This window comes from Leguminivora glycinivorella, chromosome 16 (assembly GCF_023078275.1).
Source record: "Leguminivora glycinivorella isolate SPB_JAAS2020 chromosome 16, LegGlyc_1.1, whole genome shotgun sequence".
Classification (NCBI taxonomy): Eukaryota; Metazoa; Arthropoda; class Insecta; order Lepidoptera; family Tortricidae; genus Leguminivora; species Leguminivora glycinivorella.
In genome coordinates this window covers 20,203,399-20,220,600 of record NC_062986.1, presented here as the reverse complement: position 1 = coordinate 20,220,600, position 17,202 = coordinate 20,203,399, and the positions used below count along the sequence as shown (strand labels likewise).

At 37.9% G+C, this 17,202-nt stretch overlaps 1 protein-coding gene across 1 annotated transcript; it reads left to right on the top strand.

Annotated features, from left to right (window-relative positions):
* Window positions 1-12,041: 12,041 nt before the first annotated feature.
* On the top strand, window positions 12,042-16,631 carry LOC125235018 (proline-rich protein 12-like). The gene is made up of 2 exons (XM_048141467.1): window positions 12,042-13,034; window positions 15,872-16,631. The coding sequence occupies exons 1-2, from the start codon at window positions 13,002-13,004 to the stop codon at window positions 16,556-16,558; spliced, it is 720 nt and encodes a 239-aa protein (XP_047997424.1). The 5' UTR covers window positions 12,042-13,001; the 3' UTR covers window positions 16,559-16,631.
* The last annotated feature ends 571 nt before the right edge of the window (window positions 16,632-17,202 follow it).

Here is a 17,202-nt window from a genome sequence, read left to right as displayed (position 1 = left end):
GAACGAATGTTTGAATGAAAATATGCATGTGTGTGACAGATTAACCAATAAAATGGTGGCTCTTGACAGTTACGACCGTTACGACTGTATACCAATACAGGTGTCACTCACACAATCAAAGTTTCGTTCATTTCATTCGTGCCAGCTTTCGTGAATCGACCTTGTACCGACTGCTAATGGATGCTGATAAGCAACAATGTGTCAACCCACACGCCAACCATTTTGAGAAAATGGCGTCTAAAGATTTTTTCCTATTTTTTTGTGTTTCTCTTTAAAAAAATAGTTTTTATTTAGATTGTTGTGTTTTTCAGCTATAATATGTTGACTTTAACTAGTAGTGATTATTGTAGCTTAATTTCAAAAGAAACTTCAATTTGACGAAATAATGCCCTTTTCTTTTATTGCGAATTGTTCGATGACGTTAAACTTTTTCAAGACTGTGTTATGATACTTAACTCACTTTTGCTAATTGTTTAATAGTACATTACGATACAAGTGCGTAAAAATGGAAGTTCGAAACGAGTGGCGATAAATTAAAACACGACCGAAGGGAGTGTTTTAAATCGACACGAGTTACGAATTTCCTTTTCGCACGTGTATCGTACGACGTTTTTCAGTACAGATGAGCCTCCAAAGTTTCGACCTTGCATATAATGAACCACTTCTCGCACTAGTGCGTAAAAAAAACACCATCTGTACTGAAAAAATATTTATGAGACTTAAATAAACATGTTAAAGCACATGACTTGTTGTTGTGAAATACTCAACCTATGCACAGATTTAACTTTATACTTTAGTGTTAAGTAACATATCAGTCATGGTTAATGTTATTAGGTATGTAGGAATCAAAACATTATTTGTTAATCAAACCTTGTAATGTTTTTTTCTACTCCCAAACTGTTATTCGACATTTACAGGGTTGTGCATAAATCTTTAACACCCTTCATAAAAGTCTACCGCTGGCTTTCCGCGCGTGCGCTCAGTATCGAAAAATCTGAAAACACATTGTTTGGTTCTGTAACCATGGAAACGCATTGTTATAACGATACTGCATGCGTGCGCGGGAAGGCTTTGGGTAGCTGAGCTGACAGTGCAAGCCTTTGCATCAAAATACAGGAAACAAGAAAACTATTAAAAACGAAGTGCATGGTAGTTGTAAAAGTATTATATTGTATGCATGGTGTTTAACTGACTCAAAAATACTCGTGGCGTCTTAATAACAAATTTCGGCTTTGCCTCAACTTGTTACCCACGCCACTCTTTTTGACCTCCTTTAAACGCCTCTTGCATAAAATACTATAAATTAACTATTAGAGTAATGATCATTTCTAGACAGATATTTAAATTATCTGTGCTTTTTCAACAAAGAATCGTTACAAAAACTAAATAATCATCTTTTATTTTTTTTTAAATAAACTACTTATCAAAAATATTAATCAAAATATTTTTTACGCTAAGAAATGTTCTAAGTCATTTAAATCATGAATAACTCATGACTTGTACAAAAACAAAAAATTAAATATCTTTTAACAAAATAATAAACGACCATTTAGTAAGTATTAATCAAAACCTATGACTTTTTGACATTTTATATTCATGGTGAATGTTACAGAATATGTATGAAAATATTAGTAAAAGTGCGTTTTGGCTTGGAGTGTTGTTCAATATTTCCATACATTTTCCGCAACCCTCACCGTGACAGTAAAATATCAAAAAGTCATGGTAACCATCCTGGTAGCTACATAAAGGCACATAATCTATTTAGTAACTTATATTAGTTTTTTATATAAACACGTATAGCAAAAATGTATGCAAATAATAATAACGTATATTATTATGTACATTCATGACTTAAAATGTTAAATTTCGTACTGAATTACCATTAATGTGCAAAAATATACTAACGGACTGAGTCATAACTTATTCAAACATAATTTGTTCGCGCTAAACGGAACGTATAAAGCCGACTCCCGAACGAGTAGAGCGACGTCACTGACCAAGTGTCAAAATTACTCCACATCATCGTACAAGTGTCAATACCTACTTGTCTCTACGAGAGCGAATAACGGAACTTTGCGTGTCATACAAATTTTGTATTTTTTATTTAGATTTAATTAAATAGTTGCAAGTTTAAACCACGACTTCTTTTTGTTTGTTTCATCTTGGACAAATTTGGCGACCGTTTACACGACGAGAACTACCAATATTCACTGCTTCGGACAAAGGAAAGCAGGAGGTCAAAGGGCGCTTACCACTAAAATACCAAATCGGTCTACAAAGGCGCAGTCTACCACCCTGCTCACCCTGGATATACGAGGAACGATCGAGCTACGAGCTATTTATCCACTTTTTTCAACTTCGGAGGACTACAAGGACTATTTGAAAGAACAACTTGGACTCACCGGGACCAGCCGGCCAGCAACGAGCTACCAGCACCGCAGAATTGGTTCACCTAGATAAAAAGTGAGCCCGTTCCATTTCTTTCCTTCCTTCTTACTATCGCTTCGATCTGACTAGAATCGAGAACTTACTTCTTTATACTTGCTTTGGGCTATCAAATTTACTTTCAATCAATTAGCCACTTCATTTATATTTGCTAGCACTTTAGCTATCCATTTTAATCACTTTCACTTATACAAATTCACTATTTAACAAATATTTCTAGTATGAAACACGCAAAGTCAACTTTTACCGTTATAGAACATAATAAACACTGCGCGCCTACACTGCTAATAAATACGCGTGCAAACGATAGGTTAAGATCTCATTTGCTTTAAACGATTGCACTATTCCACTTTATTATTTAATTTTGTTGCTTTTCGTTATACCTACTTATATCTGATTTAAAGGTTAATTTCACGTAGTCACTCACTAAGCCTGCCTTTCGCACAAACTAAAGTACATAACGCTTCCTATATACATACTTATATATTTTCAACAATCTATTCCAGCATTTCCCTATTCCCGAGCGCTCGCGCAGCGTGCATCTGTCGTCGCCGGCCGCCTGCTACTAAGGGCCAGTTTCGCCTACCACAGCCAACTGCAGCATCAGCAGAACGAGGACCGAGCGTATGCCTATTACTTATAAGAAGTAAACAACTTTTTTTGCACGTACTAATTTGCTAATTTGTTACTATGGGCGAGTTAAGGGAATTATTGGTGAAACGTAGTTCGATTAAAGGACGTTTAACTAAATTTAAGAACTACCTATCTACACTGCCACTAGACAATACTATTTCGTCAGTGGAAATTAACTTGCAAATTAAGTAATTTTGAAGCGTTATTTAAGGACTTTGAGGCTTTGCAAGATGATATCGAAGTATTAAATGAAGCCACATTAAACACAGAGTTAACCGAACGGGATTTAATAGAACAAGATTTCTACCATTGTATTGCCACGGCCCGCGATATTTTAGACAATGTTAAGCGTAATAACCCCGACCGCGAAAGTGAATATGACTCAACTACGACCAATCTTCATAATACTGACCGGGATCTTATGGGTTTTCGTCTCCCCGTTAATAGCCAATAGCCTAAGACCGGTACGATATTTTTGAAAATAATTCTATAACAGTAGTTTTATTTCATATACAGCGCTTAATCGCAATTTAAAAAACCTATATTTTCGAATCCACCAATAGTTTGGAATGGAAGATATTAAAAAAAACTAGGCCTAGAAAATAAGCGTTTTCTTTCAGCAAAATACCTCACAGTAATTTAATGGTGGAAACATGTAGAAAAAAATCAGTTTTAAGGTTTACAACCCGAAGCCACCTAAATATATGACGGGAAATAAGACTATTTTTATTGATATAGAATTTTTGAATTTTGTCTAACGTGCTCTAGAGCTGATATAATAACAGATATTTTTAAGCAGAAATCAATAGCACATAATTTTTCAGATATTTAACATATAAAAACCACCAATATATTTATATGGAAATAAAAAAATCTAAATATTTGACCGGGCAAATTCGAAACAGATAATAGTACGAGGTTGACTTTTATTGTCCCTATTTAACAATATTAACAGCATGATAATCCACCCAATAAGTTTGACCTTTATTTAATACTTTAATTTAATAATATATTTACATTTTTTGCGTGGTTTGGTTTGGACCTTAGTGTCTTACATTTAGGAATCCATATGGCAAACCACCACGCCGGTGGAGCTGGGCCGAGGGTAGGTGATGAGCCGTGTCGCATGCTTTTTATTCTGTTCTTCTATTTCACATTAACGTAAATGAGGAGGCACACTGACATTTTACCCCGCCAGGCGGCGCCTATGCAAGAGTCTAGGCATGTCACTGTCATTCATATGTGAGAGAGAGAAAAAACATAATTATCAGCTTCTCGCTCTCACGTCTCACGGACTAATAGGGTGGCGCCATCTGTCATATCCTTTGAGTGTTCCTGTGGTTCCTCCTCATTACATGCCTGTTTCTACATAAGTAATATTTTAGGTAGATTAAAAACAGACGTTTCCCACCGATAATAAAGTCCAAAGTTATTAAAAAAAATACATATTTATTTTAGGCATGCGATTTGACAGTCGTCGAAAAGAGTATATACTTGTCAGTACATACATCTATCTCACGTTTTTCTCTTCTACCATTTGACAGATCTCCGTCATCTTGTGAAATGTATTCTTCCGTTCTTCAGAATCGTTGAAGCAACGCTTGTTACAAACACGCGAAAGCTATGCAATGTCTAATTTCGACCCATATGTCACGGCCAGGTATAGCCCCGGCGATTATCGTTAGACTTACAAGCCACAGGTCACGAGTTCAAATCTCAGTCGTCGCATACGTAGATTTTACAGCTTTTTTAATTCATTTTTTAAGGTTTTATTTATATTATAAGTTGATGAGTACAAGCTACTGCAATGACATTAAATACAAGGACGCACAATAATTCATAACAAAAATGTTTTAAAAATCTGGGTCTAAATTGCATTTATAACATTCTTGTTGATGCTAATAACGTTAACTTCTTATCTGCTTAGGAAAAAAATCGTTCATGCCATAACCAACTTAGTGTATAAAGACCTAAGTATCAAAATTGCAAATGGAACTGCGACACACTAAAAACTCTTTATCAAAATACCTTTTGTCATAATATGCTCAAATGACTTATATGTCAAAATGAATTGCGAACGAATATTGAACGAATGGAGCCGCTACCAATATATAATAAGTATGTAGCTATTAGATATTTCCAATTTATTCCATAAATATAAATACCTAAAAAAGGCCGCAATTTTACTTCTTCATTACATAAACTTTAAAAATACCCTACTGTATCATCTTTATCTTGGTCACTTGTACTCCGTGTATTACAATAAATGTATGTAATGTATGTATGTGTAAATTTCCTGAAATAAATGTCATATCTTGTTGTCACAAAGAAAAATTTACAGGGCTTCCAAGAATCTCGAGCTGGAAGGATACAAATTAAAATATTTTTATGAAAATAATTAAATTCGACAGCAGACAACCCAAAGGTTAATCGGATTTATTTATTATAGGCATATGTTTTAAATTAAATACCAGTGGCTCTGATCTGATAGTGGGATATTCTTTAAAATTTATTTTCAAAAGGAGATTTAATGTTGGTAATGCCATTCAAATAATATTAGAAGCGTCTACGCGAGTGTTCGAATTTAATTATAGGATAGCACATATTGAAAGTACTGTAATATGGGTACAAAAGCCTGCCTATTGAAATATAAAATACATAGCAAAAAGTATAGAAAGGACCTACGACTTTTCTACTTTTTATTTACACTACATACCGACCATACAACTGACTCTAATTAATCTTGGTTTTAAAAAGTGTAAAATGTAGACCTAAGTGCGTTTTCATATTATCCGATCCGATATCGGATGTCGGACCGATATCCCATACATTACAGGCGGAATCTTGGATTCTTCTATTGATATCCTTCCGACATCCGTTATCGGATCGGATAATGTGAAAACGGTCTAATAGCGACTCAATAGTTTTTGTTCCTTGACGGTCATTAATTTGAACTAATAAAATTATTTATTTAAATCTATACAATTACAACGAGTATTAAAATGTATAATACGTTCATTTTGTAATGTAATCCAAAGAAATAACTTATAGAAATATATTCTACCCTTTTTGCTTGTTTTCTGATTACTATTTAGCCAATTTTTCATTGAGTCATACCATGGACTTTCAATAGGGACTGAGCTAACACTTTTTTTGCCATACTAAATTGAACTTTATCACCGGTGCAGAAAGGCGTTCTTATCAGACTAGTAAAAGTGTGTCCACATGAGAGGGTCAAAGTTGGGGCTGGTGTATCTCGCACGTGCGACCAGTGTTAAAGAGATTACTATAGTAGTAGTATTTTTACCTGTATGATAACTAAGTTTATAAACTTCTTAAATTATTTTTGTATTATATCGAGGCAAGGATATTAATACCTTGTAACGAATTGGTAAGTCATTATTATGAAGCCATAAAACCAAAGATTTGCGCAATTAAAAAACCCTTCCTCCTTCCCTTAACTCGTACTCGTCCTTTTCGTGTACTTAACACAGCAAAAGGGCATGTACAAGTTTCTAATAGGGTGGCAAAGCGCTTGTGAGTCTTGTGACACTGTTTGAGTTGCAGGCGTCCATAGGTTACGGTGACCGCTTTACATCAGGCGGGCCGTATGCTTGTTTGCCACCGACGTAGTATAAAAAAAACCTTTAATTCGGTATTAATAGATTTGGTAGTAACTTTGAATATTGACTGGTATCCCCAAATAATGACAGTGATGACGTCATTCAAATAATTTTGACAGTGGCAATAAGCAATAAGTGCGAGAGGGACACCAGCCCCAACTTTACCCTCTCATGTGGACACACTTTTTGGCCTAACAACTCAATCTAGCTTAATAATATATAAATCTATGAGTCATACCGGACAACTGTCACTGTACATTTGTAATCCTTATTACAAGGGCATAACGTCTAGCGATGGTTAGCTAAGACAGAGTATTGCGGTTAGTAGGAACGAAATTGAACCTTAGGTTACCTTCAATCAATACTGAAAGACAATTTTTAAACTTATTGCATTACATGTGTCTAACAGAATTTCAATGAAATGGGTTGTACCTAAATCTAATACTAAAAAAATCAATATTTAAAAAGAGAGGGTTGAAAAGGGTATAAAAGATAAAAAAATAATAACAAGAAAAAAAGACTTCCACTGCCGAGGTTCGAACCCACGACGTCAGGTCAGGAGCGCGCCCATCGTCTTACGCTACTATAACTGAGCTATTTAAGCGATAGTAAAGGTGGCGAAATATATTATTATACCGCGATGTAATTAAAATACGAATGAATAACTAACTTTTGAAATAATGCAGAAAATGACGACGTCAATAGTAGAGAGTTTGTAGGTAAATGAAAAATATGAAAATACTTCTTTCAGTACAGGTTTTAGCGCTTCTTGGCGTGCATTTAAAGGTGGATTATTTTTTATTCTTCTTTATTTTGATCTTAACGAAAAGTCTGTTCCAATTTTTTTGCTGATATAATTTTTGCCCTGAATGTTATTCCGAGCTAGTAAAATATTGAACTTCCGTTTTGTTTTTAGGGTGGTTTCAGTAGAAATAGTGTTTCAACACATAATGTATGTACAAAACAACCATTACTTCACTTGTCCTTTTATTGCTTGCGTCATAACTAATTTATTTAGTTCGCTTTTTGTTACTACGAAGTATCATTCACAAAAAGAGGTGGTTTCTTAATGAGTTATAAAGGTCATAAATTAAAGTAGTCGAATTTAAAACAAAAGTCCTGATACCATTTTCGCCTGATTTTTAGTGAATTAAAATAATCTTTTTTTTATTATATTATACGTTTCTTGTCACAAATTTTGGTGGCTTAATTAAAAAAACTATACCAAATTACCAAACTTAATTTTTGGTGACATAAAAAGTACTGTTATAGAATTAAGTTATTTTCCCAGTAGTAGCAAGACCGGATAGCTCTTGGGGTAATTAGAAAGGATCATTCAAACTTTGCATAGTGACTTTTGAGGTCATTATGAACAAGTTTTATTAAGGGTCCACGAAAAAGAAATGAGCTGTATAATGACAGTCGAAATGTATAAAAAAGATATTTTTTTATAGTAAATTGGAGCACAATTTGAAAATTACGAGTTACAACTATTTACCTGCAAAGATAATACTGTGTAGAGAATTTTATGGAAATATACCTACTTCTCCTAAACATCATAACTGTAGCTTTTACGGTTTTCCTGAATATATAAAAAAAAAACGGAAAATGAATATATGAAAAACTGAAGGGAGGAGGGGAAAGATTAACATCTCGGCGAGTTTTCTACTTCATGTAGAAGTTTTTTCTTATAAACATATTGTTAACAGAACACAGTAACCGTCATTCAGCTTCTTTGACCATAGACTTTATGTAAAAAGTTTATTACGTCATGTCCCTGTTGTTTAAAAATACACATTTTTGTCAGTCGTGAATAAATCATTCACGCTTTTTCATTTTCATATTGAATGCTTTTAAGCTGTATACATGCCAAAGATTCGAATTTTATTCTTGTTGTTTATGAACCTACTAATAGCAGGTTACTTACTTGTATATTTTGATGATCATCATTCAAACATGATGAAATCACATCCAGTCACTGATGAAATCTATGCTATTTATATTTTAATATATGAATAAAATCAAAAGTATGAAAACTATGCAATTAAAACTTTGTCTATTTAATAAAGTTGCTATTGATATCATATCCTGACAATTATATTTATCTGGTTTAAACCAGACCCAAAATTCGAGGATTCAGAAGAACGACAAAATGCTTCAAGAAAACAGCTTTTCTCTTCGCTTGACTCGTGTTGGCGGGGGCACTACCGCCACTACCGTACCTCCAAATAAAATACAACCCAGCACAAAATAAAGTATCAATACCATTCTATGCCTACCTTGAATTCTCAAGTATATTCATATCAAGTATCAACTGTTGTCAAAGGAGTCAGACAGCTTGTTGAAGGATTTATGTGATCTTGCAAATTAGAAAAATATCTGTAAATATAAAGTACCATAATCATACCCACCAAATAAAAAAAATGTCCAGCTTTATCAATGTATGATTATGGACTTTCATCAAAATTTATTGAGAAGTTAAATAAAAATAAAAATACTGAAATCTTTTAACTATTGTGGAAAAATGGCGATAGTTGTCAAACAAAATTTCTGTCAGGCTGGCCACATGTTTGGCATAGACACAGAAAAAATATAGACGGAGGGTAGCACGATCTAATTAACCTTATACCAAATTTTGAAAGACAGAAATACCTACCCTACCTGATCTTCAATCAATACTGTACCTACCGCCGTCTTTTCTTTCTAACAACTCAATATTTTTATGAAAATTATACGTAAGTTTCTTCACTAAATGGACATCAGTTATATATTTTCCAAGTGGAAAAGTTGTGCTGTAATGACGTCACAGACGCGTCATCTAGGGGTTTCTAAAATCTATGATGTTTAGATATCGTAAATGTCACTTGATAACATCATATGAAAATTAAATACTTACGAGTATACAGAGTGGGGCCTGTAACAAAGGCGAAGAATTGAACTCTAGGCTATTCTCCTTATACTGATCAACATTTGTTCGGCGACTTTTAAAAATAACTTGTATTTTGATTTTTATCACCCTTGAAAGTTTTTTCTAGGAGGTAATGTATTGCGAATTCTGTTAAGTCTAAAGTGTGACAGACAACGTCAATGACAACAATAATGGCGTACATTGAAGCTAATATTTATTTTGTATGAAAAATTAAAAATTTAAAGACTTCATAATTTTTAAAAGTCACTACAAATGTTGATCAGTATAAGGAGAATAGCCTACAGTTCAATTCTTCGCCTTTGTTACAGGCCCCACTCTGTATATAAATTATCATTTTCCTCCCTTTTCACAGTCTTTGATTAGAATTTTCTTTATTTATTTGTTTTCTAGCACGCAATTATTTTTTCTGCCTCCTCAAAGCTTTGTTCCCCATTGTTTCAATGACACGTGACCACGCGGAGAAAACTGACATAGGTCCATCCTCTGAAAGCGCCGCCGCGCGACTGAAGAGGCCATAAGTGCCATCGAAAATGTTTTCGATTTCAAAATTTTTTTCAAAAAATTTTTTTTTTTGCTAAAACAGGATTAGTAACAGGTCTTAAAATTGGGTTCATAGTTGTTCCATCTTTCCTTTGCGGATTTGGTAGTATTTGGTAAATATTATATTATTTTAATGATGCTACCGGCACAAACTCATCAGATTCGTCTAGATAATCTTATTACCTATATATTGAAGTAAAAAACAAGTCAAAAAAATTTTTATCCTAGCTATGGGAACGATTTATTGTTAAAAGAAGAGGTAACTTTGGAGTCATTTTCTATCGAGCGAAGTTGTAACATTCATGTTGTTCAACTCCATAACATACTAACCAGATCCTGAAATTTAACATATATCGTTTTCAGATTTTTCCATTGCGTTTTCCTATGTTTTTAACGGCTTCAAAAAACGAGTGCGCGCAGCGTCTACGGAAATATATCGCCTTAACAACATAGCTATAATAACAACCTATATATAATATCTAAATTAATATATACGTAACGGAGAGAAAAGAAACGTTAAATTCCACAAAATAGCGGTTTCTATAATGAATTTCGACTATAACTATAATTAGTAGTTACCCATATAACCATAATCGGTCGTCGTTCCTACGCAAATCGTCCTATTTTGTGTACACACAGGTTTTCGGGTCTCAATGCTTAGTCGCAGTACGGTCGACGTTTAGTCGAGGCGACCCAAATGGGGACGATTGGTAACAGGCACAAATGGTCACAGAAGTGACAGAAGTGTGCACTACGCGTGCACACATTGTTACCGTTTGGCGACTACTTTCCCAAAATCATTCGTTCATTTCATTCTTTTCAAATGGCGACTATCAGAGATGTCAAAGTAAAAAAGAAATAAAATCATTTGACATTAAAATGTAATGGCGTAAGAATTTGTTAAAGATAAATATTGTTTGCATTTGTAATATAATGTGGGCTAATTACCATGGCCAATTGCTCGAGTGATTTCATAAAATAAGTCTAAATTTATCAACGCGCCATCAATTTACCTCAGTTTAACCAGCAATAATATTATTGACTACTCGGTGTTTGTGTACATAACTATATTGATTGGTGAAGTTTTAGTGCTTCGGTGCATATACTATACTGAAATAATAAAAATAATGCCTAGAAAACCAATAAAGTTGTTAAAATATGGATTAAGACTGGGTAATATTCTATGTAAAAAACAGTCGACAAACGGTCACCAAACGGTCAACAAACGATCGCAAAATGGTCGTAGCGTACACGCGTGACCGAAAGCAGTGAATATTTATTGGATTTACAAAATGGCTTCTTGTATTCATTTTTTCCAGGTATCCTCAAACTTTATAAACAATTAAATATGCCGTCGTACTTAGTTGTCCTCACTGAAGAAGATTAAAAAAAAATTGTAACGTGCGTACCGAGCTGCTGGGTTGTAAAGGATCGGGGATCATATTATTATGGTCTTCTATAGAGCAACTAGTATTTTGCGGCATTTCACAATTGACACTTGTTGAAGTAGTCGTCATTAATATTACTATCAACATTAATTTCAGCGATCTGAACTTCTTTTGTCAAGATTTTTGTAGAGATAAGTGTCCACAAATCTGTAATGTAAAAGAGACATAAATAAAACGTAGTAGAGTAAATAATTTGTTTTTTTTTGTAACCCAAACAAAATACTTGTAGATACAAGTGCGGAAAAGAGGAAATTCGATACGAGTAGCGATAAATTAATACACGAACGAAGGGAGTGTTTTAAATCGACACGAGTTGCGAATGTCCTTTTCGCACGTGTATCGTACGACGATTTTCAGTACCTAAATCTAAGCTAAGAGTTTCGATCAGACAAGAAATGAATCATTGAATACTCTATTTCAGTATGCGACTAACGTACGCTTGCATGTGTGTGTGTGGCTGCGCCCACCACGATACCTGTACGCCAATAAACCAGTGCATAACTAGCTACCGGTTGTTTCACTTGTGTCCACCTACGTATCCAACAGTGGCGACGAATACCCACATTTAGGAAAAAAAAAACATGTCTTCTGGATTATTTGGAATTTTGACCAGTTTTGACCACAATGAACATGAGTGGAAGACTTACAAAAGCCGTCTGACACAGTGGTTTGTGGCAAACGACATCACCGATGTGACAGACGCAACCGGAACAAAGCGCAGAGCTATATTGCTAAGTGCACTCACGGAGGGTACGTACAGACTCGCTGCGGATTTGGTTCTACCAAAGGATGTACAAACGGTGCCCTACGACGATATCATAACAAGTTTGGATACTCATTTCAACCCTAAGAGAGTAGGGTTCAGCGAGAGACACAATTTCTACGCAGCGGTACAACGACAAGGCGAAACGCACTCACAGTGGGCCGCGAGACTTCGTGGCCTGACGTCGCTTTGTGCCTTCAAGAATGTGGAGGAAACGCTGCTCGATCGCTTTATTATGGGAATGAGGGCTTGTTATGAAAAAGAAAAGCTGTACGCTCAGGATCTGACTGGCCTTACGCTTGGCAAAGCTGTGGAATACGCCGAAAATGTTGCCACCGCGCGCGCAGCTGCCACCGCTAGCGCGAGCGGAGCGGGCGCCGCCGCCGCCGCCGCGGGCGCCGCGACGCTGGACCCGCTATTAAAGATATCGCGCAGTACTAGTGCCCATAAGGGACAGGCCGCGGCTAAGTCTAGCCGTTTAGCGAAGCCTAAGTGTACCACATGCGGATATACCAACCACAAGACCGCGGAGTGTCAGTACAGTGATTATGTGTGTAAGAAGTGTAACGTTAAAGGCCATCTACGTAGGGTGTGTCCGTCAAAAGTGAACTACGTAGACAATGGAGCCGACGACGAGGACTTCGGAGACGATGGTGAGGTATTTGTTATACGTTCGTTGCGGGGAGAGCCAATGGTAGGCACTGTAACTATTCGCGAAACAAAGTTAAATTTTGAGATAGATACCGGTGCAGCCGTAACGGTTATATCTAATGATATTTATAATTTATATTTTAAAGATGTGCCATTAGGTCCGTTGCGAAGGAAGCTGGTTACGTATAATGGTGATAACATTGCTTGTGTAGGCGTTGTGCGCTTGCCTGTGTGCTACGACGACTGTACACATTCGATAGACATACATGTTGTACGAGACGGCGGAGTGTCTCTTCTAGGTAGGGATTTTATATCAGCCTTTGAATTGCAACTCGTACGAGTTAACCATTGTCACCAACTGTCTTCAGTTGAACAGCTACAAACAAAATTTCCTAAATTATTTTCAAGTTCATTAGGCTGTTTTAATAAACATAAAGTCAGACTGAGGCTCAAAGATAACGCTAAACCAGTTTTGTTAAAGCGCGGCCTATCGCATTCGCATTGCGCGATAAGGTAAACAAAGAAATCGACCGGCTAGTGCAGTTAGGTATTTTAAAACCCGTGCCCCACGCCGAGTATGCTTCACCTATAGTCCCGGTGTTAAAACGGAATGGCAGTGTTCGACTGTGTGCTGATTATTCTGTTACCATTAATAAACAATTGATAGTCGACCAGTATCCCTTGCCGACAGCAAAAGAATTATTTGCTAAGTTGTATGGAGGCGTTAAGTTTACAAAACTCGACTTATCAATGGCTTACAACCAATTTGTTTTAGATGATGAGTCGCAGCCGTACACATGCATAAATACATCTCGGGGGCTATATATGTATACGCGGCTTGTGTTCGGTCTAGCGAGCGCGCCGGCCGTGTTCCAGCGCGCCATGGAGGGCGTGCTGGCCGGCATGGAGGGCGTGCTGTGCCTGCTCGACGACGTGCTGGTCACGGGCCGCGACGACGACGAGCACGCGCGCAGGCTCAACGCCGTGCTCGAAAGGTTACAAGACGCAGGATTGACATTGCAACAGGAAAAGTGTGACTTTTATAAAAATAAAGTTAGCTACTTGGGCTATGTTATAGACAAGGACGGGTTACATAAGTCACCCGATAAGGTCGAGGCAATAATAAATGTTCCGTTCCGAATAACGTTAGCGAGCTCCAATCATTTTTGGGGTTGGTAAATTATTATAGGAACTTTGTACCGAATGCATCGTCAATCCTGGGTCCGCTTTATGACCTTTTAAAAAAGGGGTCTAAATGGCAGTGGGAGGATGCACATCACAACGCTTATATAAGTATTAAAAAAAATATAGCATCAGATCGGGTTTTAGCTCACTTTAATCCGGGGGCCAAGCTATTTTTGACTGTCGATGCAGGACCCCGGGGTCTTGGCGCGATTTTATCTCAACTTGACCCCGGAGGCCTCGAGAGGCCGATTTCTTTTGCCTCGAGGACATTGTCGATTGCCGAAACGCGTTATTCTCAGCTCCAAAAAGAAGCTACTGCTATTATTTTTGGTGTGCGTCGCTTCCACCAATATTTGTATGGAAGATCAGAGCCGTTCGTCCTCCGCACGGACCACAAACCCCTTATATCGATTTTTGGACCTTATAAGGGTATTCCAGAGGTGACAGCAAATCGACTTCAAAGATACGCAATATTTTTAAGCGCGTATAATTATAGTATTGAATATGTGCGAAGTGCTGACAACAGCGCTGATTTTTTGTCGCGCGCCAGCCTCCGGCGCCGGCGCCGACACCTGCACAGGCTCTAACGGGCGAGCGCGCGGGCGCGCGGGGCGCGGGCGCGCGGGGCGCGGGCGCGGCCGCTCCGCAGGAATGTGCTGACGGCGCGGAACCGTGCGATCGAGCCGCTTACGTGCATTTCGTTATCAGTGGTAGTCTGCCTGTCACCTTCACGGACGTTTGCAAAGAAACCGGTAATGACGTTATTTTAGTTAAAGTACGTAAATATATAATGGAGGGATGGCCAAACAAAGTTAACGATTTACAAATTAAGCCTTATCACTTATGTCGAACGCAGCTGTCGTATGAAAATGGATGCATTATGAGGGGCCATAAGGTTGTAATTCCAGAGACGTTACGTGGAAAAGTATTATCAGAGCTCCATAAATCTCATCTAGGTATAGTGAAGACTAAGGCCGAAGTTAGGTCTAGATTTTGGTTCCCGGGCGTTGATGAAGCTGTTGAACGAATGATAGGGTCTTGCGATATTTGTATACAAATGCGACCAGCGCCAGCCCGAGCCGAGCCCGCGCCCTGGGCCCCGCCTAAGGAAGCTTGCAGTCGTGTTCACGCCGACTTCCTGGGCCCGATAAATGGTCGAATGTACCTAGTGCTGGTGGATGCGTTTTCTAAGTGGCCAGAAGTTTATGATATGTCTAACACAACTACATCCACTGCCACGATTGAAAAAATGTACGAATTTATGTCAAGGTTCGGTATACCGCTAACTTTGGTAACGGATAATGGCACAGCTTTTTGTTCACAAGAATTTCAAGCTTTTTGCAAACTTAATGGCATAAAGCATATGACGTCACCACCATACCATCCAGCGAGTAATGGTATGGCTGAGTCATATATAAAGGTCGTAAAACGGGGTATACGGTCTAGTCTTATGACAAGTACTAATGTCAAACAAGCAAAATTAGCACTTTTAAAGTATTTGTTTGATTACCGTAATTCGAAACATACTACCACTGGGTTTTCTCCCGCGCAATTAGTCTATGGACGTAAAATGAGGTCACGTATAGACCTCTTATCCCCACCCTCACCGCCGCCCTCGTCCGCGGCTCCACTGTCTGATAATGCCAATGTTCAGTGCTCACAGGACAATACTAATGTATCCAACCGTAAAAAATTCGCAATTGGCTCATTTGTACTATATACAAAAAATGTAAACAATGATAAAATCATGTGGTGTAAAGGAACGGTACAAAAACGAATAGGACGCGTAATGTATTTAATTAAAGACTGGGATTCTCAAATATGTTATCGCAAACACATAAACCAATTAGCATTGTATAAGGGTCATATAGGAGATGCTAATGTATGGGACTACGACAATCACGATAAACGTACACACTCACCTGCCTCGACGTCTACGCTGACACCAGTACATGCGCCGCCGTCGCCGCCGCCGCCGCCGCCGCCGCTGCCGCCGCCATCGCGGTCGCCGCCATCGCCGCCGCCGCCGCCATCGCGGTCGCCGTCATCGCCGCCGCCGCCGCCATCGCCGCCATCGCGGTCGCCGCCGCCGCCGCCGCCGCCGCCGCCAACGCAGTCGCCGCCGCCGACACCACAATCGTTGATGTTGCCACCGCCCGACCAGAATGCATCAGACCGTACTCACCCCATGGAGGAGGAAGAGTACGACGAAGACGAGGAAGCGGAGGAAGAGTTTCATGAGGCAGAGTCAGAATCAGAATCAGATGATGAACCGCCAACAGGCAAGGCACGGAGAGTGATGCGTCCCCGTCCCAGAGTAAATTATAAAAAATACTTTTAGGCTTTAGCATTACAATTAGGTTAAAGATTAATACTGTAATAGGTGGAGGGATGTTCAGTATGCGACTAACGTACGCTTGCATTTGTGTGTGTGTGGCTGCGCCCACCACGATACCTGTACGCCAATAAACCAGTGCATAACTAGCTACCGGTTGTTTCACTTGTGTCCACCTACGTATCCAACAATTTGATACCTATATCTAATACATTAAGTAACTAAGTATAAAGTGCTTATCTATTTGTATTATCGTTCTGTACTTTTCTTAACTTTCCCACATTTTTATAAAATGTCGAAGAGTGCTTAAATGGTCGTCGTTGTTTATTATTATTTAATTCGCTCATATTTAAATGATTCAAAGCAACCAGTCCACAACTTCACAAGACAGTTTGAGAAACCTTCGGTAAACCAGTTCGGTAATCAGACCTACACATGTGTGTACAAATTCTGTCAATGTCACTGTCAGAAACCGTTCTGACAGTGACAATGACAGCCACAAATTCGTCCACATGTTGTTACCGTTATGTGTGCATACGTCGACTAATAAAGTGTCGTTAAAAATCGTTCTGACAGTGACATTGACAGCCACAGATTCGTACACATTTTGTTACCGTAACAAGTGCACACGCCGACTACATTTTGTTATT

Coding starts and splice junctions, on each gene's coding strand:
- LOC125235018 (XM_048141467.1), top strand. CDS start 13,002: ATGGAGCCGACGACGAGGACTTCGGAGACGATG. Junction 13,035..15,871: donor CGAGGACTTCGGAGACGATG/GTGAGGTATTTG, acceptor GCCAATGTTCAG/TGCTCACAGGACAATACTAA.